Genomic DNA, 25,510 nt, shown 5'->3' on the forward strand with positions numbered 1-25,510 from the left:
GTAAGATAGTAATCAGGACATTCTGGCTAGGTGTTCCAGATTCATAGGCACCACAAAGTAAAAAGCATACTTTATAGATGTAATTTTTAATGAATATGTAGTTGCAAAGAGAGACACTAAAATTTACCAACAGACTATACTATATTTGTTATTCTGACTACCATATTGATTAATTAAAATGTAAGGTTGCATTCAAAACATTGCTGATGAAAGGCTCACCATGGTTGGTAAAAGAAAACAAAAGGTTTGGAAGTCAAAGAACTAGCCTCAGGCCATGCATGTTTGTTTGTTTTTAGTTATTTATTGATTATATATATACACACACATAAGATTGTCATTGATTAATTGGTTCTCTTGAGAGATTCATCCCTCCCCCTCACCTCCATTCAGTCATTGGTTAGTTTGATAGTCCACAAAGAGCTTCCGTTGCTTCTGGAATTCATTTTCCGGTCAGCTATTGACTAATACTGTCAGTCTCACCAATTTAGCAAAGTCAGATAGCTTTTCTAACCAAAGTTCTGTTGTGGGTATCGTTTTCACTTTCCAATTTTTAGCCAACAGTATTCTGGCCGCCGTTGTAGCATAAAAAAATAATACTCTTGCCTGTACTGGCAGATTGTCCGGAAAGAAACTTGGTAACCAATACTCAGGTTTCATTACAAACTTAATTTTTAACATCTTTTCTATCTCCAAGTGAACCTTGGACCAATACTTATACACCACCTCCACCACATGTGAAAAAATGATCCCACCTTCTCCTGACACTTCCAACATTTGTTATTACCCCTATTGGACATCCTTACTAAAGCTTTTGGTGTTAGGTACCAACGATAAGTTGTGGCAAGGACTCACCCGAGCCGCTGTTTGGCCGGCGGAGGGCGGGCAGGGAAGATGCGGCGGCGTGGCTGGCTCCTGAAGCGGTCGGGCGTGCGGCCAGAGGCTGCGCGCTCGGCACACTCGGGGGCAGGGCCAGGAGCGTTTGTTTGAGACGCTGCCTGGGGCGTTCCCGCCTCTTTGCTGGGCCGCCGAGCAAATGAAAGGTTGGTTTCCTTGCTCGCGGAGGAGTTTGTGGGCCTGTGTGAGGAATTTTCCCCCCACGCTGGCCTTCAATTGACGCAGCAGAGTTCAGGCCTTTTTTCAGACAGGCCCATCAGGTATCGGGGACTCGCTGCTGTCAGAGCTCCCAGGCTCCTCCGTCGATTGGGACCCCCCCATTCCCAAAAAAACCCCTACAGGATTGCCGGGGGAGACCGCTCCCGGACTAAGAAGGCGGGTGGGCGAGGAGCGGCTCAAGCACGAGCCAGGGCAGCTGGACAGGAGATGGCCCAGGGCGGGGAGGGAGCCAGTTGTCGGAGGGCCAGCGCAGCCCGATCGCGTGAGGCCTGGGTGGCGGCAATCCCTACCCAAAAGGCTGGCGGCAGTGGGACCCAGAGGGGGCATGCGGTGAAGCGTAGCGCCAAAGGAGGGCCACGAGAGAAGGTGCCTGCTAGGCTGTGATAAAACATTTTAGGCCATGCATGTTTTTTGCTTCTGACTTGGAGTTCTGCAAATAATTCCAATCTTCAAGAGCGTGAACATTTCCAAAGTAGCAGTTTTCTCTACTGCACTGCAAGGAATAAAACTTGACATTTAATTTTAACCATCTTGGCGGCATGTGCTTGGATTTTAGTTTGATTATGAGCAAAAATAGAGTTCAGATTAGGTCAATAATCAACACTGTAAACCAATCACTTTAACACTTTTAAAGCATTTTATGAATATACATTTTTAGTTGGGATGCTAATTTCAAACTTGAAATTTCCAATACAAATTAATATCTTTAATCAAACATTACATCCCTATTAAAGCCTGCATGGTTTTACATATTTCCTTCAATCTCTCAATTGCTTTGTGGTGTCACAGCTGCTTCTAATATTTATTTATTATATTTATATCCCACCCTCCTTTGCAACTCATTGGTTGGTTGTTTTGGGAATCAGTTCATGGGGAGGAATTTCTGAGGGGCCCAGCAGGTGTTGGTTTGGTTGACTTCAACCAAATGCCTGGTGGAAGAGCTCCATTTTGCAGACCCTGTGGAACTGCAGTAGCTCAGGCAGGGTCCTGATCTCTTCAGGGAGGTCATTCCACCAGGTGGGGGCCAAGACAGAGAAAGCTCTGGCCCTGGTTGAGGTAAGCGAGCTTCCTTGAAGTCAGGGATCCCCAGCCAGTTGGAGGTGGTGGAGTGCAGAGTTCTTTGGGGGGTATAGACAATGAGGTGGTTCCTCAGGTACACTGGGCCTGGACCTTGTATGGCCTTAAAGGTGATTACCAAGACCTTAAGTAGTCTCTTTCTAGTCTGTTGCCTACAAACATTTTTAAATAGCTATGGCCAGACACATCACAATACCCCAAATTTAAATACAGTTTATTAATTTATAATTGCATTTCTATACTGCCCCTTTTGACATTGCCAACTCAAGGCCATTCACAATATTCAAATATATAAGTTAGCTGCAAATTCAAGAGTAAAACACAATCGAAAGAAGCAAAATGTTTTGATGCCTGCATTAGCCCCTGCTTCTCTCCTTCAGAGGTGGGTTACTTTAGGGAGGGCCCATACAATGATGTCACTAGGCCCAACCAAAAGCCTGGCAGAAGAGTTCAGTTTTGTAGGCCTTTTGAAACTGAGAAGGTTTTAAGCCTGTTTTTACTATAATTCATTCACATCTGGAAACCTTTAGTGGGTCTAATTCTATTTTAAAAAATCTACCCTGAGATCTTCCAAGAAAAGATCCCCAGTTTATAGGATTCTCTGGAGGGAGTTAAGATTAGCTATAAATTAAGGTGACCAGATTTCAAGATTGGCAAAGAGGGACGTCACTGACCGGGGGGGGGGTTGCCAACCTCCAGGCTTGGACTGGAAGTCCGGAATCACCTAAGACCTGCAAAGCTTGGAGACCCCTGGGGGTTGCCAAACACCAGCTGCAGCCTGGAGTTCTGGAATCATCCTTAATTAATTATGGGTAAAACAGGTTGGATGGGGGCATAATCAATTTGGAATTTGTTAGGTAAGTATTTAAATTAATTAGGGCGTAATTGGTTAGGTATTTGAACTGATTAGGGGTCAGATCAGAACGGGTAAGGGAGCAATCAGTTAGTGGTGAATGAATTGATTAGGGAATGTTGTGGGTTGATAAGGGTTTGTGGGTGTGCTTTTCTCAAGGACAATGTTCAAATGAGCCTGTTTGTTTTCTGCTTTTTTTTAATGAGGCAGAATAATCCCTAGTAATTTTAGATCATCTTTGGAGACAAGAAATCTAACTTAAGTCATCAGCTTTTCAGATGTTGCTGTTGCTTTCCAGGTTTAGGGTTTTAATTGTAACATGACATCTAACTAATTAATATTTAATTTTTAAAATGTAAATATTTCAGTTTCTGCAATATATTACATCTGGTGTTGTGCTTAATTTTGCTGTAGTGAAGTGATATGTGGCGATGGTCATAAAGTGTTTAAAGAAACAGGTACCGTGTTTGCCGGCGTATAAGACGACCCCCCAACATTTCCACTCAAAATATAGAGTTTGTTACATTACATTACAGTACCTGTCATTGTCACCATTGTACGGCCGCAGCGCGACCACAGCGCCTCTGGCCCGCCCCTGCATCTCCCTGTGACCGGCACTAGTGCGCAAGTGCACACGTGCGAGCTCTGCGTAGACAAAGTGTGGGCCGGAGCGCCACTGCTTCTCGCTGAGCAGAACGGGCCGGTCACACCAAAAAGGCTGGCACCCCTGTCTCGCTGCTGATGCTCGCCGTAGCCACGCTGATGACCCGCCACAGCCATGCTGGATACCACGCGACACTGGATGGTATGTAGAATGTGGTGGGCGGGCATCGGGAGGCCACTCTGGGCAGCTATGTCTATCCCAACTGAAGTTCACCCGGCGTATAGGATGACCCCCCCCCCACTTGGAGGCATGTTTTTCAGGGGGGAAAGTAGTCTTATACGCCAGCAAATACTGTAAGTATTGGGATCTAAATATTGACAGATGAATTGTTGAGAAGGCAGGAAAGAGTTCTAACAGTTTCCAGCTTTTTGGATGAAAATGGCAGAACAGTTTGCATTTTGCAGGATAGGTTTAGTACCACAGTGGCATTTTCTTGCTGGCATCTTATTTTCAAAAGACTTTTTACACTTTTATATATTGCATTAATAATTGTGAAGTTCTTTGGCATAGTCCAGCCTTTTAAAGCATTAAAATCCCCCCCAAATATCACAATGAAAACATGAGAATTTTTTTTCCAGAGTACATACAGTACTGAAGATTGAAGAATGTATCAGCTGATTCATTTATTGATTTGGATGTATTCTGCTTTAATTTTTCTATCTTATGTATTTGCATGTCTTCGTACCTTATATATTTTGTGGGCCATCTGATGTTTGATTATTGATGCAAAACAGTAACAGGATAGATATCTTTACATTCTGTAGTATTACACTGATCTCTGGCCCTCTTCCTTCCCAGCCCAATAGAAAGTCTGAGTTCTTCTCAGATGCTGTACTGATTAAGAATTGCATATTTCCAGTTCTTCATTATAATTATTCTTCCACTTGGTTCGTCTAAGAGCACGTATAACTCAGAAGTAAGAGCCACTGAATTCCATAGGATGGTACTTCAAAGTGTGCATAGGATTGCAGCCCAAGTCTATTTTAAATTCCTTTCACAATAAACACTCTTATGGCACAGTCTTATACGTGGACAATTCCTGTTCTTCAGAATACATAAATAACCTCTGGCTCTCACTAGTGAACTTCATCCCCCTGCAGAAATGTGCTTGTATGTTGAATGACTGCTACAAGTCTTAAGAAACTTTGAAATACATATTTTGTGGTAGATAGAATTTTAAAGCAATGCATATTAAGTAAGGGGATGATACTAGCTCCCAATTTTGCAGAAAAATCTCAAATGTGAACCCAGGCCTGGTAAAATTATTCTGAAAATAAACTACAGTATAAGATTAAAGGTAAAGGTAAAGGTATCCCCTGTGCAAGCACCGAGTCATGTCTGACCCTTGGGGTGATGCCCTTCAGCGTTTTCATGGCAGACCCAATACAGGGTGGCCTTGCCAGTGCCTTCCCCAGTCATTACCGTTTACCCCCCAGCAAGCTGGGTACTCATTTTACCGACCTCGGAAGGATGGAAGGCTGAGTCAACCTTGAGCCGGCTGCTGGAATCAAGCTCCCAACCTCATGGACATCGCTTCAGACAGCATTTCTGCTGCTTACCATTCTGTGCCACAAGAGGCTCCAGCTGTCAGACCAGGGCCTGGAGCTGTGGCTGGATGACATCAGAGCAGCTTTGCAGAGCTCATTTCAGCATGAGCGTTAGCAGGAGCAGGGGCAAAATTAATACCCCCCGGCTCTGTGGCGGTTGTTCAGGGGTGGATCCAGGGCCCCAACCCGCGCTAGTGAGCCGGGTTGATGCACAGATGGGGAGCCTCCATGAGAGGCTGCCAGGGGAAACTGGGCAGCTTCCCAGTGGAGGAGCTGGCCTTTACCCCATGGGAGGGCAACTGGGTAGGCTCCAATTGAGGTTGATGCCCGTGGGGTCTGCACAGTATGGCTCTCCTTGGGGTTAGCGGGCCTGATGGTTAGGGGAGCTGGGCGAGCAGTTGCCCAGCCCCCGCAGGCAGGCCCGCTACAGGGGCTTCTCCCTTCCTTTGGGCTGCCACCTACCAGCAGCAGCTGGAAGGAGAGGTTATGGGATCCACCCCTCACCATTGGTGTGCTGACGCTTGTGGCTTGGTTATAAATTCTTGAATAAAAAGCTGTGGCCCTGCTTTGCCAATAAAATCGGAGTCTTGTGTTTAATCTTTTGAACAACGGAAATGTCCACCTGCCTCTGCCAATGCCACCGCTGCCCCTAGACACCTGGCGGCCGTTGCTGGGGTTGGAGGGATAGGGGGGCAAAAGAGCCCACCGCGGCTTGATGGCGTCAGGGGTGGGGGGACCCCTGGCGCTGTGAGCCGCGCACCTGAGAAGGGTTGTGGCCAGGCAGCGGCTTTAAAAGGGGGCAGATCGAGTCACATGGTCTCTTTCTGCCGCAGCCTCTGCATTTCCCTCCCTCCTATGTGCAGTTCCTAAACTGATCTTGCATACTTGTATTGCCAAGGTCCCTACAATGAAACAAAATTCTGCTATGACTCAGACACCCTCTTTCTCCAGCCTACCTCACAGGGCTGTGGTGAGGATGATGACTAGCAGCGAAGGAGAGACCCGCTGGACTAAAGGCACAGCCTCTTGCCTAAATGCCAAGAATTGGAAGGGAGAATCACAAGAATCACCGGAATTGGGGGACCCTCAGCGGGTCCTCTATCCCGTCCCCTCCCTTACCTTCCCACCGGCTCTGCAGTCCCCTCCTCGTCTGGAAAAGAAGCGACTGCAGTTTCTCTGCGCGGCCCCTCAGCAGAGAATGCAGCAGCAGGAGGAAGGCACCACCAAGTTCTGCTTCGCCTTGCTCCTCCAGGGCTCGTCTCCGCAGCCGGCGGGAATAGTGGTGCCCCGCAAGCCCCGCCCCTGAGCCCGGGCAGCTGTGTGGGGGCCTCCTGAGCCTGGCCTGCCTGCTGGGCTGCGGTCAATAAAAATAATTTTAAAAAATGGCAGAACGCTGTGGGACACTTGGAAAATGCGGCAGGATGCAGGACAAATGCCCCCGAATGTGGGACTGTCACACCAAAGGCGGGATGTCTGGTCACCTTATTATAAATACAAAACCCTCCTCTTTTTCAACTTTTCAAAAGCACTAATTTTGGCAGCCTTCAGAATTGTTAACGTAAGACAAAAAACACACCCCAGAGTCCTTTTCAAAGTTGGCAGAGATCGTAACCTGTTCTGATCCTTGCTTAACAGTTCTACTTTCCTTTAGGCTCCACCTATTTCAATCATCAGAGCCTCTTGTGGCGCAGAGTGGTAAGGCAGCTGTCTGAAAGCTTTGCCCATGAGGCTGGGAGTTCAATCCCAGCAGCCGGCTCAAGGTTGACTCAGCCTTCCATCCTTCCGAGGTCGGTAAAATGAGTACCCAGCTTGCTGGGGGGTAAACGGTAATGACTGGGGAAGGCACTGGCAAACCACCCCGTATTGAGTCTGCCATGAAAATGCTAGAGGGTGTCACCCCAAGGGTCAGACATGACTCGGTGCTTGCACAGGGGATACCTTTACCTTTAAGGGCAGAGAATATTGGATGAGCGACTAAAGCCACACAGTACTAACAAATTCTGAACATTTGCTCCAAGGCAGATTGCTGGCTAGATCTTCTTTGGCTTCCCCAAGTTGAACAATGACAAACAAAGGGATATGAGACAAAATTTGTTTTGAAGAAAATATGCTCCAGAAATGGGCACTGCCAAGAAGGAGACAAAGCAAATTGCAGTGGTGAAGCCAGACGCTGATGTAATAAATAAGCATCTGATTAACGGGAGAAGAATGTTTCTCTGCCTCATGGCAGACAAGGAAAATTGGATTGGTGCCATCAGCCTTATTTCCCCGTGGAGATGAAATTAAAGAAAATACAACAAAGACAGCTATTGTGCTGACTATAAGGTTTCCTTCTGTTGCTGTGAAATTTCTGAATCACAGAGCAGCACATATGTTATCTGAAACATTGGTGCTAGAAAGCGGAAAACAGTCTTCAGACCCCAAGTAGCCTTCCATTTCTAGGCTGAGAGAGCACAGAAGACTAGTTCTGGTTAATGGAGTCCGCTGAGAGGAAGGGCTCATCTTCATAAAGATGCTGAGTTCCTTAAAAAGAGCAGGTTAGGATCTACCTTTTTGGCACATGAAAAAGCAGTCAGGTTTCCTGTTTCCGGTGACAAAGTTATGTCTAGTGCAATACTGCAACAGTTCCAACAAAATCTAGACACCTCAGTGGAGATCAGGACTAAGCAGCAGATAGAGTCGAACACAAGAACATTAAGCATCTCAGAACCACAAAAGTTCCTAAAAGCAAAATAACAGAGATGGTCACCAGGGCCATCTTAATAGCATGATAGGCCCCTGGGCAAAGTAGTGCACTACACAACCACTCACAGGAATAAAAAAGCAAATTGGTACCTCCAACAAAATCGGTGTTTAAACATTAAAAACATGCTGTACAGCAAAGATTGATCAATACAAGCAATATAACATGAGCCTTGAACTTGAAAAACAAAACTCTCAACATATAAGGAAGACTCATGCTGAAGCTTCGAGAACATCTGTAACTATAATCTGTAACTATAATAAAAGGCCTAATGACATTTAAGGGTCAATGAATGCTCCTATCTTGAACCTCACAATTCAAGAGCCAATGAGTGCTCCTGCCTGTGTCATCCTGCTGCCTGAGTGGCTGGCCGCCCAATCAGGCTGTGTCTCCCGCCCTAACCGTTGCATCCAACTTCACTCACTTTGCCTCAGACCGCTGATTAGCTGGCAGGTGCCTGGTGAATGAGCTGCCAGGGCAATCCCACCTCAGTTCTACAAGCACAAACCAGGTCTGAGGGGCCATTAGGGATCTAATGCTGTTCTAACAAAGATGTCAGCAGGTTTTGTGAATACATTAGCAAATATTCCTTGCACTTTTCATGATAAAATATGGACTTTTCATAATCCCCGCCCTCTGTTCTTCTGGCCTTTCATGTCCCCTTGAACTTGCTGGGGTCTGATTTCTTCATGGCTCCTACACAGAAGGACTGCCCAGCATGGAGCCACCGAAAGAAGTGGCCTCTACAGAATAAAAATGGTCTGTCATCAAGGTGCCCCTAAGAAGCTTCAAGGGGCTTTTAAAACCCTTGAAGCGGGTCTCAGTCAGGCTCCCTGCAACAGATGGCAACCAGAGCCAATGAGAACGTGAGGAAAGGAGAGCCAGCCAAGTGGAGGGACAGCCCTCTAAAGCCCAGCCTTCCTGTGCTGTGGGAATTCTGAGGAGAAATCCCTCCGGTTGGGGGTGACTTGAAGATTGCTTGCCAAAGATTTTAATGTTGGACCTATTTGGCAGGATGGGAGAGGGAGAAGAGCAACTCTAGCATTGGTCTCTGAGAGCCATTTTGGGGTAACAGTTAAAGAACCAAAGTCTCTAATTTGGAGAACTGGGTTTGATTCCCCACAGGCAGATGGGTGACCTTGGAACAGTCTTAGTTCTCTGAGAGCATTCTCAGCCCGACCTGCTGGTGCTTAGGGAGAAACGAACAAACAAACAAACAAAAAAACATCCAAAAGGGGATAAAGAAGAAAGGCCCCAATTCCAGCAGAATATCTCTCAGAACAGAAGGTGCTCCTCGGTTCCACATCCTAAACTAAAAAATGATTTGGCTTGGCACTGCAGTTGGACAAGACTGACATTAAGAAGAAAAATAAGTATGTAAAAATAGATCCATTGCATAAGCATTCTTAGTGTTTTCTCTCATCCTTTAAACCCACTCCCCTGAGTGATACATTTTTTTTCATATATAGTTTCTAAATCCTCTTGTGCTAAGACTTACATTTAGCTATAGCTTAAAAGAAAGGTGACCTTGAAAAGGATCTGAAAGATACTTACTCCCCTCCCCTTTGACACGGAGAAGGGGGTTAAGGAGTTTTTTTGGGGTGGTATCTGGCTTGGGCTCTTATACATCAGAATGCACGGAGGGAAATATATTCTGTGTTGCCAAGGTATTTATTGGCAAGTATTAGCAAGGCCATACTCCTGCCACTTCCCTCCCAATACTGAGTACTGCTTCAGCTGCACTGGCACAGATTGAAACTGTAGGAAGTGCATAAAGATTTTTGTTGTACAGCTGAAGGCAGCCTCCGGGAAAAAGAGCTGCACCTTTTCCTAAAAAAACTAGATAAAGACTTTAAAAAGCCCATTCCACACACCATTGAGAAAATAGTCCTTAAATGAGGACTGCACTTGTTTGTTAACACTACTACACATGGTAGAAGTTTGAGGATATTCTGGCACCTCACGGTTTCAATGTATATTCTGCTAACAGAAAAACGTGATCTTCACAGAGGGTTTTCCCCTGTGGATCAAGAAGAAAGACCATTAACAAACCAGTGGATAGGGAAAGCGGTGAATTACTTGGCCTGTACATCTGCCTATATTGACCAGTAGTGGGGAGATCAGTGTGCAAGCTTCCTTTCACTTTATCTTTCCTAGATTCCATACCTTAATGGAATCTTAATGACCTATGGTGGTTCACCAGCCTCTGAGTCAGATCTCCCAACTGATATTTCTGTGCCTTAAGTTTATTTAAGGCAGTTGAACCAACCTTATCACAGGAAGGGAAGAACACTTCTTCCTACAGTAATTTATAGAGCTTTGTGCATTACACTCAGTACCTAGACTTGCTCCGAAACCAAACTGAGGTTACGCCGCACAATGTGGAGCGCCAACATAACAGGTGCCGTATACCATTTTCCATAAAAACTGAACACCTTGTCGCTAAAAACAGGTTAAAGCTACCTACAATTTCAAGGTTATAGAGGCATAAGCAAGTGTTACATGTCAGAGGAATGCCTGAATTGGTGACATGATGGGTGGTCTTTCTGCTATACCTGGCTCAAGAATATAAAAGGTAACTTTGTGTGTTATGTGCCACCAACCTGCTTCTGACTTACCACAACCCTATGAACTAATGACCTCAGATCTTGCAAACTCTAAGCTGCAGCTGCCTTCTCATGCCAAGTCTTCCTCTCTTCCTACTGACTTCTACTGTTTCTAGTATTGTCTTTTCCAGCGAGTCGGATCATGATAGCTCCCATTTAGCCATTTGAGATCCTCTGGTGAATCTAAGCTTAATTTGATCTACAACCCTCTTATCCTTCAACACCACACTTCAAATCAATGTTCTTGTCAGCTTTCTCACCTATAGATAATAATGAGGAATACCACAGTATGAATTGCAGATACAAGGCAGTTCTGATTGAAAGTAAGTTAACTGACAAAGATAAAATATTCCATGAAACCAAGAATGCCACTGTGTAGGTAGTAGCTCTATTTCTGATTTTTTTATATAGCAAAGACAGGAATGAGATCCTATTTGTCCACAACCCCTCAGCAGAGGCAAATATACCAGAAGAGGAATATTGTTTTCTTCTGGCCACTTGCTATAGTTTTAGAGAGATTCATATAAAAAATAACCTGCTACAAAGCATAACTGCCTTAAAACACAGACAAAAATAGTCTTCCTTAAAAAAAGTGAATTTAAAATAAAAATAACAGTGGGTTGTTCATGGTATTCTGGGATGACATCCAGGACTGTTCATATTTATAGGATCTTAGCCAAAATCTTAAACCATGTAATTCATCAGTTTTTTAAAGTTATGTTCATTTTTTGTAATCAGCATAAGCATGAGAAATGTTGAGGATTAGAAGTCTTCTCTGCTCAGCCATGAATTTAACCACCTACCATACCAGGTTATTGGGAGGGCAAAACTGAGGGAGAACCACACCATGTGAAGCTGCCTTATATGAATCAGATCATTGGTCCATCTTTGTCAGTATTGTCTACTCAGACTGGTAGTTGCTCTCTAGGGCAGGGGTGGCCAAACTGTGGCTCTCCAGATGGTAGGGACTCATAGGAATTGTAGTCCATAGACATCTGGGGGGTCACACTTTGGCCACCCCAGTTCTAGGGTCTCAGGTTAGGGTCTTTCACATTACCTCCTGCTTTACCTTTTTAACTGGAGATGACAGGGACCGAATGTGGACTGTCTGCATCCAAAACAAAAGATCTCTGACTGAGCCACAGAACCTCCCATACAAGGTGGGGGTATAAAATAAAATCAAGTACCCTTTTCACTGTTCAACATGACTAGTTTAAATATACTTAACCATATTTAACCATTCAATAGACCTAATATTTTTGGACCAAGCAAATGGCCAATACTGCAGTAGTAATAAGCAAGAGAAAGGATACAAAAAATGAACATATTGGGAGAAATGCCGGATGGGCAGAGAGAAGGCGTGACAGGGTTAAAGGTAAAGTTATCCCCTGTGCAAGCACCGAGTCATGTCTGACCCTTGGGGTGACGCCCTCTAGCGTTTTCATGGCAGACTCAATACAGGGTGGTTTGCCAGTGCCTTCCCCAGTCATTACCGTTTACTCCCCAGCAGCAATCTGGGTACTCATTTTACCGACCTCGGAAGGATGGAAGGCTGAGTCAACCTTGAGCCGGCTGCTGGGATTGAACTCCCAGCCTCATGGGCAGAGCTTTCAGACTGCATGTCTGCTGCCTTACCACTCTGCGCCACAAGACAGGGTTAGGATACACTTAAATTGTTCACAGAACATCCTAGACAGCAGTGAGTTTTTGTGCGGTTGAAAGGTTGCTGTGCAAAATAACCCACTCTCTTGATCCTGCTTGTGAAGACAGAATACTCAGGAACAGCATCAGAGGGGGTATAAGGTGGCCTGCAAAGAAATAGGAAGCAATCTTCCCCAATACCATATGCAGACATTTCCAACCCAAAGTCTCACATGCAGGCCCTGACCTGCCCCATATCTACTTAATTTCAGTAGGATTGCTATACCATATGTTTCAAACCATCGTTTTTAGTAGTAAAATCTTGTGATACCCAGGACTGGAGTCTCCCTATAGTGGCACTAGTTCATTTAGTTCTATGCATGCCATTAACACATTTCTGTTCACACACACACACATAAATACACATTTAATCTGGAAATCTTCCTATGTGGTAGTACTTTTTATAGAATAGAATAATAGAATCATCTTTACACAGCCTGCGGCGCCACGGACGCCGCAGACTGAATAAAGCCGTAAGGGCTTAGGGGGAGGAGTTAGGGCGGGCTCTGTCCGGGATGAGGAAGGGTGCCGATTGGCCCCTTCCTCCGGAAAGACCAGAGGCTGGGCCGATTGGCCCGGCTGATTCCCGCCCTGCTGACAAGGAAGCAACTGCGAGCCACGCGGAGCGCAGCTCGCAGTTGCTTCCTTGCCGGCGGCCTGACACGTGGGGAGGTGCTTCGCGCCTCCCGACGCGTCAGGCCGCCACCCAAGGGAGCCCCCGGCAGCCGCTCAGAGCGCCAGGGGCTCCCTTGCCTAGCGCCCCCTGTATTTATATTACAGCAGGCTTGATTACTAGTAGAATAATAGTTGGAAGGGGCCATACAGGCCATCTAGTCCAGCCCCCTGCTCAACGCAGGATCAGCCTAAAATAAACATTTGCCTAGCAGCTGCTTGAAGACTGCCGTGAGGGGGAGCTCACCACCCCCTTCTTAGGCAGCCTATTCCACTGCTGAACTACTCTGACTGTGAAAAATCTTTTCCTGACATCTAGTCAAAATCATTATACATGTAGTCTAAATCCATTAGTTCAGTTCCTATCCTCTGCTGCCACCAGGAACCTTTTCATGCCCTCCTCTAAGTGACAGCCCTTCACACATGCATAGATTTTTGCAGCACAACAGGGGGATGATTTCTGCCAAGGCCCCCTCCTGCAGAAGAACTGTTTTCCCCAAATTATTTTGTGGGGCAATGTGCACTGCTGTGGGAAGGACAAACTGAACAGTATTCTGTTCATGACTGCTACCCAGGCATCTTGGAATAGCTCTAGATAACACTGCTAAAGAGAGGCGTATATCTGAAAGGAGTGAAACCTACCTGCACCCCTTTACCCTTGCCCAAGGTTACCATCTTGCCACAGTGAGCACCGTTGACATGACATTCATAATGAGACTCTACCATGGTTTTCCATCTACTTAGAAAAATGGCTACAACTCCATTCATAATAAATTCTTCCAGAAGTTTTATTAATTGGACATCAATTCCACAATGTAAAATGATTCAAAAGACCTGTACGCAGTAATTATTGTAATTTCAGGGAGCAAAACAGGCCAAAGCACCAGGGCATGCAGTCACTGAAAGTAAAGAAACCGATGGGAGGGGGGCCAGAAAAAGAACTTTCCCACCTCAAAGATGTAAACATTGCCCTAGCAGAAAAGGATCCTAATAAAAGAGAGTAATTTGAGAGGAACTTGCTAAGTGCAGAAAGTGACTACGAATTAGCCTAATCGCCCGAGGAGCAAACGTGACTTTATGAGAAAGGTGTGTTCAATACTCCTTCAGGCAAGAGCACCTGTGAAGGATTTTGTAAATTCTGACACTGCTTGCAGGAGATAACATTCCTGCCAGTTCTGGCCTTGGGGAGAGGGTACTGCTGGTGATAGTAATACAAAGATGGGTACTAGTGCAAGCCCAGAGTGAGAGCTTGCAAAAGCAGCAAAAGGAACCCCCAGATAATAAGAAGCAACCCTCCTCTCTACTTCCAACTCATGTAAGAGATTTCCATCACCTTTGATGCTAAGTAAAGTAGTAGGACAATGGCTGCGATATTGGATCAAACAGGTTCTAAGCTTCTGATGACAGGCAGCAAAATGTGGCTGCAATAACTAGCCATTATGCTGGCAGTAGGTCCCTGAGGCTCACCTCTGTCAGAACCCAAAGAGCAAAGGAAGAGTCAAGTTCTTGAAATAGAGGTACTTGAATCTCAAGAGAAAAAAAAGAGTGACGTGGCACTGCACATTACTCCTGGACTCCAGATTTGGCAAAACAAAACAGGGAAAAACACAGGATTTTTGCTTACTCAGTTGCTGCACTAGATGGCTGTCAAGAGTAGAGGGTGCAGGTATCGAGCACAAACTCCCATGGCATAACTGAGAACTTATAGCCAGGAAATCATCTTGTTCAACTCCAACAGGATAAGGGCTGAGAAAAGTTTGACCCAGAGAGGCCATTTAGGAATTCAGTTGCCTCACTGACAAAATTCATTTCCCTTTCAGCTTCCCCACAAAAAAATTATAAACTGCCCTTCTCCATGTCCAGTCCTTAGACGCTTATTCCTGGATCACATACAGTCCATGGAATTCTCAGGCTGAAGGCCCATTGAAGGGGCCAACCCCTTGATGTAGGCACAGTTAGGGGACAGGAAGCCATCCTGCTCTGGATCCACATTTTCAATATTGTCCATTTCATCTCTAGGACCATCCCAATTGATGTGGAAGCGAGTGACACGAGGGTTGGATGCTAGGATATTCCTCTGCAGCTAGGAAGCAAGAACAGAGTGAAATATTAAGATTAGTTTATTCTGGAACTAATAGCTACAGCAACTCCACATATGTACAAGAAGAATCAGACAAATGATCACCACCTTACAGCTATGACAAAAATGAAACTGATCTTAATCTCACTATGCTGTATCTGGAAAAGTTCACCTATTACTGGCCTGCCGTTATAGTCTATAGCTGATTAGACACATTGACTCCATTGTTGGGATAGTATTTTGGAACTCAGATACCATATTCAAAAGCATAAACAGCTACCCCTGAAGGTTAATTTTATAATCCACCAGCCCTGATTTTCTTGAATCACTCAAAAACTCATCTTAACACTTTGTTCAGAGTTTGACTCCTCCCAGGAGGAACCCATCAAAGTTCTTAACACAGAGCCAAGTATCTGCCTCTCATAACATGCAAATCTCCAAGAGTCAAGACTCTCAAACTACCTGTGACACCTATTCTCACCTGAATTAATTAGCACATAATTATTAAATCCAGTTGCAACTGTAAATAAGGCTTTCTTCTCTTTATTTATGTAAATTCTGTAGATGTAAATTCTCTAAATAAACGTAAGCCTCTCCTGTCTTTAAGACTCATTAAGATCGGTGCTCTTCCCCCTCTCACCTCCTCATCACATACTTTCCTCTTTAGTTCCTATAATTCTCTAACATATAAGAACAACAGAATCAGGGGTTCTCTTAACTATGCAAAACTGTTTGCAATGCCCTTCCCCTTTCAGAAATGCTGCTTTAGAGCATTTCCTTCTCCTTTTGCCACTAAATAAGAAAAAGAAGAAGAAGAGATGGCTTTTTATACCCTGCTTTTCACTCCCCGGAGTCCCAAAGCAACATACAAACACCTTTCCCCTCCTCCCTCCACAACAGGCACCCTGTAAGGTAGGTGGGGCTGAGAGACCTCTAACAGAACTGCTCTGTGAGAACAGTCCTAAAAGAACTGTGAGTAGCCCATGGTCACCCAGCTGGCTGCATGTGGAGAAGTGGGGAAACAAACCCAGTTCTCAAGATTAGAGGCTGCCACTCTTAACCACTATACCACACTATCAATGCATACCCACAAAAGTTATTTTATATCTTCAGTAACAACTAAAGGTGTCAGTTACAGACCCAAGGACATGGGTCTCCTCAAATTTAAGGAAGTGGTCAGATTAAGTCTGCTCTTACCATATCAGCATCTCACCTGAGAAAAATCTGGTTTGAGGGGTGGATTCTCTCTGAGTTCTGGGTCCATATACTCATTATTGACGTAGTAGCCAATGCGGATGAACTCCTGGCCCAGGTAAGTGCAGGTGATGAGTATAACTGTAACTCCCACAGCATCACTCTCAGGGATTAGACCAGGATTGGGGGAATTGGCCTTCAGGGAGGAGGCAGTGCAAACAAAAAGCATTAGAAACATTTGTATTATACTCTTCCAAAGAATTCAGAGAAATTGCTTACATTTCCCCCCATCAATCCTCACAGCAACTGAAGATATTCAGTGGTCTAAGTTCAGCCAGTAACCTTCAAAACCGAGAATTTTAAGAATTAAAACGCTGTGCTGCCTTTCTTCTAGCAGCAATTCACAGTATAATGGAACAGCCTCATACACTCTAGTAAGCATAAAAAACACTACAGCCTGGAACAATTTTCAAAAAAAGCTAGCTTACCCAAAATACAGTCCAAACAAGTTATTACTAGAAAAGCTCTGATATACACTCAACAAGGAGCAATGCTTCCTCGTTTGTTCATAACTCTAGGTCATAACTCCAGGCCAGCCACAGAAACAGTGTAGGCTTCATCAGTGGCAGAGCAGGTAGAACCATGGGTGGAGCCAGACCAGTGGCACAGATCAGATGAGTGAAGCTAGTACACGTAACATGAGAGGCAGCCCTTCCAATACACGGGTCCCAGATTAGTGAGGTTTCTCCATCAGCAAAGCTGGATCCAGCAGCACCCCAAGCCATTTCATATTTTCAGACAATGCAAGATGCACTCCCTCCAGAGTAGCCAGGATCACCTAGCAGAAGGGCCCTAGTTAATAATGGAATGTAGCTCTTCACAGGAATTGTCCTTAGAAAGCATGGATCTTGTATGAAACAGAGTCTCTCACATACAAGAATTTACATTATCGAATATATGGATTTGAATTAAGAAAGATTTTGTTAAATGAATTGATAGACAAGATGCCAGCAAACCAGAGCTCACTGTCACCAAGTCTGTTTGTACCTCAGCCATAAGCCGTAATATAAACACAAAAGCAAGAAGCATCAGAAGACCCGTATGCAGGTAATTTGGACTATGAAAAGGAAATGGAAAACCAATTAGGCCGAGAAAGGCAAACAATTATGAAATTTCAGGCAATATCACAGTGGCAGCTCTGAAAGCCAAGCTCCTATTTTAATAGCCTCCTTCTCATCCAGCATTCTAACAAACGTTTCTGCTCTAAGGCCTTCTCAAGCCAATATTCTGGCTGAAACATTCTGTCCCAAGTATAGCTTACGGACAGTCTTTAAGGCAGCATCACACAGAGTGCAATGTACTAATCTAATCCAGATGTTACCAGGGCATGCACCACAGTGGCAAGAGCTTTTCTATCCTGGAAGGGCTGCAGCTGTCTCACTAGTTGAAACTGGTTAAAGGCACTCCTAGTCCCTGGTGCCACTTGTTTAACCAACAGGAGGCTCATGTCCAGGAGCATCCCAGAGCTACAAACCTATTCTGTTAAGAAGAGTGCAATCCCATCCAGAACAGGGGATAACCCATTTCCCAGGTTAGGCCTTCAACTAACAGTTGCTACTTTATTTTCTTAGGATTAAGCTTCAGCTTTTTAGCCCCTCTAAAACTGCATCTAGGCACCTGTTCAGTTTCCACAGCCTTCCTGAGATATGATGGTAGCACAAGATAGAGCTGTGTGTAACTCAGATCTCTTCCAAAGGCTTTATATAGATGTTTAAAAGCATGGACCATAAGGCAGAAACTTGGGGAAACCCATAGGCCAAAGTGTAGAGCAGCAGTCCCCCAGCACCAAACTCTGAAATCTACCCTCAAAGCCACCACAGAATAGTACCTCCCAGTCCCAAAACACAGCTCAGAAGGATACCATCATTAATGGTATCAAAAGCCAACAAGAGGTCCAGGAGAATTAAGAGGGTCACACATCTCTGTCCAACTCTTGATGCATATCATCCACCATGCTGATCAAGACCATTTCAATTCCCAACCCAGTCCAAAATTAGACTGGAATGGATCTAAGTAATCCATATATGTACACTGATGTTTTTTCCCAAATGTTTTCCCTTCTTGCTTGGTTATACTCTTTGGATTGTAACCCTTTTGGACAAGGACCTTTAGCTTTCAAGACTATGATCCATATTTTAAGCTACTTTAGTCAGATCCAGAGGCTTTAGACAGGAGTATCTCTGCACAGGATTACATATTTAGTCCTCCACACTGTTTAGTCCACTGAAGTTGTTGTTGTTGTTAGGTATAAAGTCGTGTCCGACCCATCGCGACCCCATGGACAATGATCCTCCAAGCCTTCCTGTCCTCTACCATTCCCTGGAGTCCATTTAAGTTACTTCCTCTCAAATAAATTTGTACAGGTTCATGCTTTAAATTCTTCTAACTAGTTTTATTTTAATAATATAAGTAGGCATAAACCTGTAGCCTCATGCTTCTCTCTCATCCCATCCTCCACCACAATTATTTCCTCCCTTTCCCCAAGTAGCTTTGCTCTTACCTCAAATACAAACATATGCCTCCCAGCTGGAACTGGTCCCACTAGCACAGAGTCAAGAACTTGGTCATACTCTTCACTCTCAGCAGAGCCCACATAAATGATCTTCCACTCTAAATCTGAAAAAAAAAATAATACAGAAGAAAACAGCAATAATATAAACATCACAACCACAGAGCCTTAATGGAAATGTAGCTAACCCTCCTACACAAAGCCATTAAATTACAACCAGAATCAGTATTAATGTTTCAAAAACATATGCATCTGTTCAAGAGTTAAACTGAGGATTTCATTCACCAAGCAAGCCAAGTTTACATCATTAACTCTATTTTGCTTCTCAATATGTCACAAGCAGACTTTTCAGAACAGTTGCATCTCTGTTTAGGTATTTAAGACACCCCTGAAAAGCAACAGCCAGAATACTGATGCAATATCCTCAGATCCTCATGAAGCCAGCTTATTTAAAATATTTCTTTGGAATAAAACCCTAAAATTTGCAGCAAAAGCCCCCTGTGGAGAGCAGCCATGATTACAATAAGTCTTCCTCACCTGGAGTAAGGTAAAGGTAAAGGTATCCCCTGTGCAAGCACGGAGTCATGTCTGACCCTTGGGGTGACGCCCTCCAGCGTTTTCATGGCAGACTCAATACCAGTTTGCCAGTGCCTTCCCCAGTCATTACCATTTACCCCCCAGCAAGCTGGGTCCTCATTTTACCGACCTCGGAAGGATGGAAGGCTGAGTCAACCTTGAGCCGGCTGCTGGGATCGAACTCCCAGCCTCATGGGCAAAGCTTTCAGACGGCTGCCTTACCACTCTGCGCCACGAGAGGTTCTTTCACCTGGAGTACTGTGCAGCTATTTATACAGTGTTCCCATTTTTAAACAAGGCAAGGATTAACATTTAAATGAATAAACACATATTTGGTTAACTTGAAAAAAGGCAGTTTGCTAGAAGCATTGCTGGGCAGGTGGAGACCCAAAAGTAATTCAGATCTTTACTTGATATTAGGTAAAGGTATCCCCTGTGCAAGCACCGAATCGTGTCTGACCCTTGGGGTGATGCCCTCTAGCATTTTCTTGGCAGACTCAATACAGGGTGGTCTTGCCAGTGCCTTCCCCAGTCATTAACGCTTTACCCCCCAGCAAGCTGGGTACTCATTTTACTGACTTCAGAAGGATGAAAGGCTGAGTCAGTCCTTGAGCTGGCTGCTGGGATCAAACTCCCAGCCTCATAGTCAGAGCTTCAGACAGCATGTTGGCTGCCTTACCACCCTGCACCACAAGAGGCTCTTACTTGATAGATGCACATCTAAAAGCAGTCTTATATGTTGTGTGATGTGAAGAATATACTCCATTTTTAAATCTATATCCTTCTTCTACTTTCAGACGTTAAAAAATGATCCCAAAATATTGTTGGAAACTTGCTATGAAGGATTACTAGTGCAGCAATGGAGGTTAACAAGCTCTTCCGTGTGACATAGTAAACATAATTACAAGAACTTGTATCCAAAAACCAGTCACTGGAAACTTCCCTCTGATATCTTGGCATTGTATGAAAGAGTTCTTCTAATAGAAATGCTGAAAAGAGGCAGCTAATTCCAGGTTACAGCGTACTCACAAATCACTTTAACATTGACTTTTTGCAGATACTACATTGCATGGAGATAGGTCATAAGAAATTATTGACTAATACTTCTATTTAAGCAGTGCCTAGCTAGATCTCAGTTAGGGCTGTGTGTGTGTGAATACCAGGGGCTCAGTCCAGGGGAAGCATCCCCTGAAAAAAATTCAAGCCTCTTCTCTGATGGGAGGACTATATTGACAGTAGACCTGAAGCATGTTACTGCAAAAAGAATTCCAGCTTCTGTTAAAACAATGGAATTAAATTTCTACCTTGTAAGATCTTACTATAAGTACAGTAGATAAATAAATGAACAAGAATTTGTTTAATTAAACACCTTAGCAAAAAACAACTTTTGAAGACACTCAAGGTGTGACTATAGCTATTTTGAAGCCCAGCATCCCATAACCATAAAGAATCCCAATGCCACGTTAGCTGTTATTTGCCCCCCCCCAAAAGACTATATTCATAGGTTTCATACTAGCTAATATTCCTCCCTCCCTCCATCTCCTGAGAGCAACTCTTGTCTAAGGGTGGGTGGGGAGGGAGAAGAGGCCTGGGCGGGTAAGATCAATGGCCTCTCCCCAAGCCAACCAGGACATCATTCTCCTCACCCAGAGTCAGGGTGCTGTGGGGGGGGGGAGAGGTGTTTTTTATCACAGCCAAGGTGTGTTGGTTTAAGCTGTAATCTTGGGGTTTTAATGGAAATTTTATTGGAAAAATGTTCCCCACCAAAACCTCTTGCAGGAGTGGCAGGATAGAAATTAAATAATAAATAAATAAAATAAATAACCTGTGAAGGAATGGTTTCCTGACAATAAAAGTAGAAATTTAATTCTATCATTTTAACAGAAGCTGGAATTCTCTTTGCAGTAGCATGCTTCATGACTATGCCTGAGGGACAGGAGACCATAAAACAAAGGCCAGCAGAGGAGACTGGCAGGACTCTAGGATTCAGGTAATGTATATCTTGCCCCATCATACCCCACAGTGGTGAGCATCTGGGTCAGCCAGTCGCTCCACACAGCTAGGCTATTCTAGAAGCCAGAAGAACAGCTCTTTTTAGCCAAAAACACCCACGACCATAAACCCAGGATAAGTTAAAGGGAAACCTTGTGGGAACTCACAACTCTCTTTCTCCCAACCTGGCCCCATGCAGCCCCCACCCATCAAAACAGCTGCCTCCAGTCACCACCGACAAAATCTGTAAGCACAAATCTGTAAGCACATCCTATTGCGTGCTTATGAAGCCATATGAAATGGTGGTGAAGGCAGCAAAGTGGAAGTTCCACTTCCATTGCATCTGTGAGTTCTTGCCCAGCACAATTATTTAGGGTAATTCAATCTCTTACCACTCTCGAAGAAGGATGCAAAAATTCTAGTCAATTGGATCTGAGCTGTAAGACATTAGCAAGCTTTTTTGTGGACAGTCTTGTTGCTCCGCCATGACCTACCTGCTACCTTTGATATAGAAAGGGAACTGGAGGCTTCAAGACTGTCTCAGTGGTTAACGTCTGATGACTTCAGGCAGATCTTTAACCAAAGTGGATGAGCTGGGGACAACCACCCGTCCCCTAGATCTCTGTCCATCTTCGTTACTCAAATCGAGCAACCAGCAGACAGGTCTCCGGGGATACAATCTCTCCCTGTCATCCAACGAGTTCCCTGGGGCATTGATCCATCCTTTACTGAAGAAACCATTGCTAGATCTGCATCCATCCAACTACCACCCAGTTTCACATCTTGCGTTTATGGGTATGGTGTTTGAAAGGGCTGCCACAGACCAGCTCCTGGCGTACTTGGATGAAGCTTCAGCACTTGACCTATACTAGTGGCTTCTGACCTGGCCACAGGGTGGAGACAGTACTGGTCACCCTGACAGATTCTCTCTGGGACCAGCTGAATGGGGGCAATTTGATGATCCTCATGATGTTAGATCTGTGGCCATATTTAATGTAGTTGACCATAAGCTGCTAGCCCACTGCCTCGCTGGATCTGGGATATGGAGGACAGCCCTTCCTGCAGAACTGGACAGAGGGTGGCCGTGGAAGAATTGTCAAGCCCCTTTCAACTGTCCTGTGGAGTCCCTCAGGGTGTGGTTCTCTCCCTCACGCTTTTCAACATCTATATGCGTCCTCTGACCCAGCTGCTCTGGAGCTTTGGGCTGGGTTGTCACCAGTATGCTCTGTCTCCTGATGGATGGCCGACTGGACTCTCCCCCAGAAACATTTGTCAGTTGTTTGGAAGCTATGGCGAGGGCTCAAGCATAGTCACCTGAGACTCAACCCCTCCAAGACGGAGGTCCTGTGGCTAACAAGGAAGGGACCAGCCCAGGAAGCGCACTTACCCAGTTCAGCGGGTATGCAAACTAACATCTCTTCCCACAAGGGGCCACGACCAGGGCCAGGGGTTTTTGGCCCTGGCCCCAGCCTGGTGGAATGAGCTCTTATAAGAGCTGAGGACTCTGATGGAACTGTCACAGCTCTGCAGGGCCTGCAAGACAGAGCTCTTCCACCAGGCATTGGGTTGAGGCCAAGGCAAGGAAGATTGTAGCTCCTCCTCGAAACGGCGGGAACACTGGCCGCCCCCACTAACATCAATACCCACCGTGCCGGATGCTCGAGGTCTGTGAGAGGGGTAAGGGGGGGTTAGTATTTTTCGCTGCCGGGATTTGTTATCATTGGCCATTATTATGGTTTTATTATTGTGGGGTTTTATTCAGCAACCCGCCACGAGCCAGTTGCCTGGGAGCGGCGGGTAACAAATCTCACCATGAACTAATCCGGCCAGGGATGCAGGCGCCCGGTGCCTGGAGGCGGCTGTTCTGACGGGTCGCGCCGTCCCCGGGCATGCCAGTGGGCAGGGATGGACTTACCGTGAGGCAAAGCCTCTCCGCACTCGAATTGCACCTGGAAGCGTAGCGGGTGGCTGAAGGGGCTCGGGTTCTCCAGCACCGAAACTCCCAGCACCGACACCCGCGCCATGACAGATTCCCTTCCCCTCCGCCAGCACTCCAACAGCCCCCGACCACCCTACACCCGCTCCGCGCGCAGCCGGTTTAACGACGCGGCAGCGCCGCGGCCAATCACTGCACGGCGAAACGTACCCCTCCGCCAATCCCGACACTTCGCGCCTGAGATCACCCGCCCATTCCGCATCACAGGCCGCGCCTCCTCGCTTCCCCTACCAATCTGTCTTTCCCATTTGGTCCCTGGCGGGAGCTTAAGCTAAACAATCGTCGCTCACCTACGCTTTCCTCCGCCCGCCCCTCCCGGCTCCGGCTCCAATCAGCATGCGCCTGGCTTGTTCCCTCCAGCGCGCTGGAACGCAATTGGCCTGCTGGCACTTTATGGCTAGGCAAAGAGACCAATCCAAGCAGCCGGCGGAACAGGCGTAGGAGAAACAAGAGAAATTATTTGTTGGAAATCGGGGGGGGGGGGGGGATGCAGCGGTTTAAACCTGGGCAGTATAATAGTGCAACTCCAAAGTGTTGATTTCAATCCTGAAAACTATATAGGTGTCCCTTAGAGCTCTGTGCAGCCAGGGGTGGTAGGTGGGTAATAATGATAATCTCCTTAACAGGAGCAAGCATGCAGGAAATTAACAAGGAGCGGCCGTGACATGTTTAAAGGGAGCTTGTGAGGAGCACAGCAGCAGAGGTCATCTGGCTGCTAGAGCAGACAATCTCCGAGAGCCTTGACTGCCAGGATAATCGGGAAGACCGTCTGCTGCTTCGTTGCTTTTTCCATATCACCTCTTAGGTGGCTTCCGTACGACCCTCAAATCAGTTCTGGAAGATGTAAAAAGGGATCATCACAAGAGTGACCAAATCAACCACACGGGTTCACTGCCTGCTGATAATTCAGAATGGATCATTGAGGTTCATCAGGTATCTCAACGAGTGATAACAGTTCTCAATTCCCATGGTTGAAGTTATGCAGTGGAGCCTGGCTGGCAAAAAGTTGTTTACCATCTTGAATGAAAATGTCTTCCAGCAAGGTCTTTCAGCAGAAAAGCTAAGAGTGTTTTGGCAGTATCCCAGGTTTTCATGAAATTGCTGGTGACATGATTACTGCGGCATCCATCAAAGAGAAACTTGATGAGGTACTCCTACAAGTCCTTGAGAGAGCATGAAGAAAAGGAGTCAGGTTCAATGAAGACAAAATTTCTAGTGGATACAGTTAAATATGAGGGATACATCTTCTCTAAGGATGGAATGTGACTGGTTGCAGGTACAGTGGAAGCAATACACCCCCCCCCCCCCGACAAAAAAGGTCTAACAAAGTTGCTTACCAGTAACTTGTTCACCAATGTCTTGTGTGCAGACACACACAGGGATTGCATGTGTGTCTTTTTTTCTGCCAGTTGGGTCACAGGTTTATGGGGAGGAGCGCATCCCCATCTCAGTCCCCCCCCCCCAACACTGTATACCATACCATTATCCTGAAACATTATCCTGAGGCCTCAGAGGAGGCGGGAATGTGTATTTGCACACAAGACACTGATGAACAACAGTTACTGGTAAGCAACTTTGTTTTCATCTTCCATCTTGTCATGCAGCCCCATGCTGGGGCCCGAGTGAGCTCCCATTATCTTATGGGAGAAGGTCTTTATAATCAATAAGTAGGAGCATATCTAAGTGTCCTTTCTGCTTCTGACTCAGCATTCAGAAAGAAAATAGGAAGCCTGGAGACCTTAAATTTTAAAAATCTCAACTTGGGCACAATACCACTTTTGAAGGAAAAAGCTGAAGGAAAGGTGGATTAAACCTAAGGACTGCCAACTCCCTCACCCTCCTGGTAGAAGTGACGCCACCAAGAAGGCAACCATAGTAAGAAAACCAAGGGAGGAAGTCGCTATTGGTTTGAACAGGGGCTTCATCAATGCATATAAGGCCCTGAAGAATCTCTGTAAGTTTATGAGTAAAACCCAGATAAAGGCAGTGAGACAACGTACCTCTCTTTTGTTTAGGTAGTACATTGCTGATATGTTGTTGGTAAGTACTAGGATCTTCCTGCCAGATAGGACATCTGCAAGCACAGATAAGGCCAAATGAATTGCCTGAGTTCAAGGATTATATTGT

At 45.4% G+C, this 25,510-nt stretch overlaps 1 protein-coding gene across 1 annotated transcript; it reads right to left on the bottom strand.

Moving 5' to 3' along the window:
- Nucleotides 1–13,739: 13,739 nt before the first annotated feature.
- On the bottom strand, nucleotides 13,740–23,516 carry ASF1B (anti-silencing function 1B histone chaperone). Its single transcript, XM_077327349.1, has 4 exons — nucleotides 23,303–23,516; nucleotides 18,811–18,926; nucleotides 16,270–16,446; nucleotides 13,740–15,059 (listed from the first exon to the last, which is right to left on the bottom strand). Exons 1-4 carry the CDS (start codon nucleotides 23,409–23,411, stop codon nucleotides 14,862–14,864), a joined length of 600 nt encoding a protein of 199 aa, XP_077183464.1. The 5' UTR covers nucleotides 23,412–23,516; the 3' UTR covers nucleotides 13,740–14,861.
- Nucleotides 23,517–25,510: the final 1,994 nt, after the last annotated feature.

Source organism: Paroedura picta, chromosome 3, assembly GCF_049243985.1.
Source record: "Paroedura picta isolate Pp20150507F chromosome 3, Ppicta_v3.0, whole genome shotgun sequence".
In the NCBI taxonomy this organism is placed as follows: Eukaryota; Metazoa; Chordata; class Lepidosauria; order Squamata; family Gekkonidae; genus Paroedura; species Paroedura picta.

Bases quoted from the DNA above. Each gene is read 5' to 3' on its own strand.
- ASF1B (XM_077327349.1), bottom strand. From the start codon at position 23,411: ATGGCGCGGGTGTCGGTGCTGGGAGTTTCGGTGCTGGAGAACCCGAGC. The intron at 16,447-18,810 runs GTAAGAGCAAAG...TCCTCCCTGAAG, and splicing joins GGCATATGTTTGTATTTGAG to GCCAATTCCCCCAATCCTGG. The intron at 15,060-16,269 runs GTGAGATGCTGA...CTTGCTTCCTAG, and splicing joins TCAAACCAGATTTTTCTCAG to CTGCAGAGGAATATCCTAGC.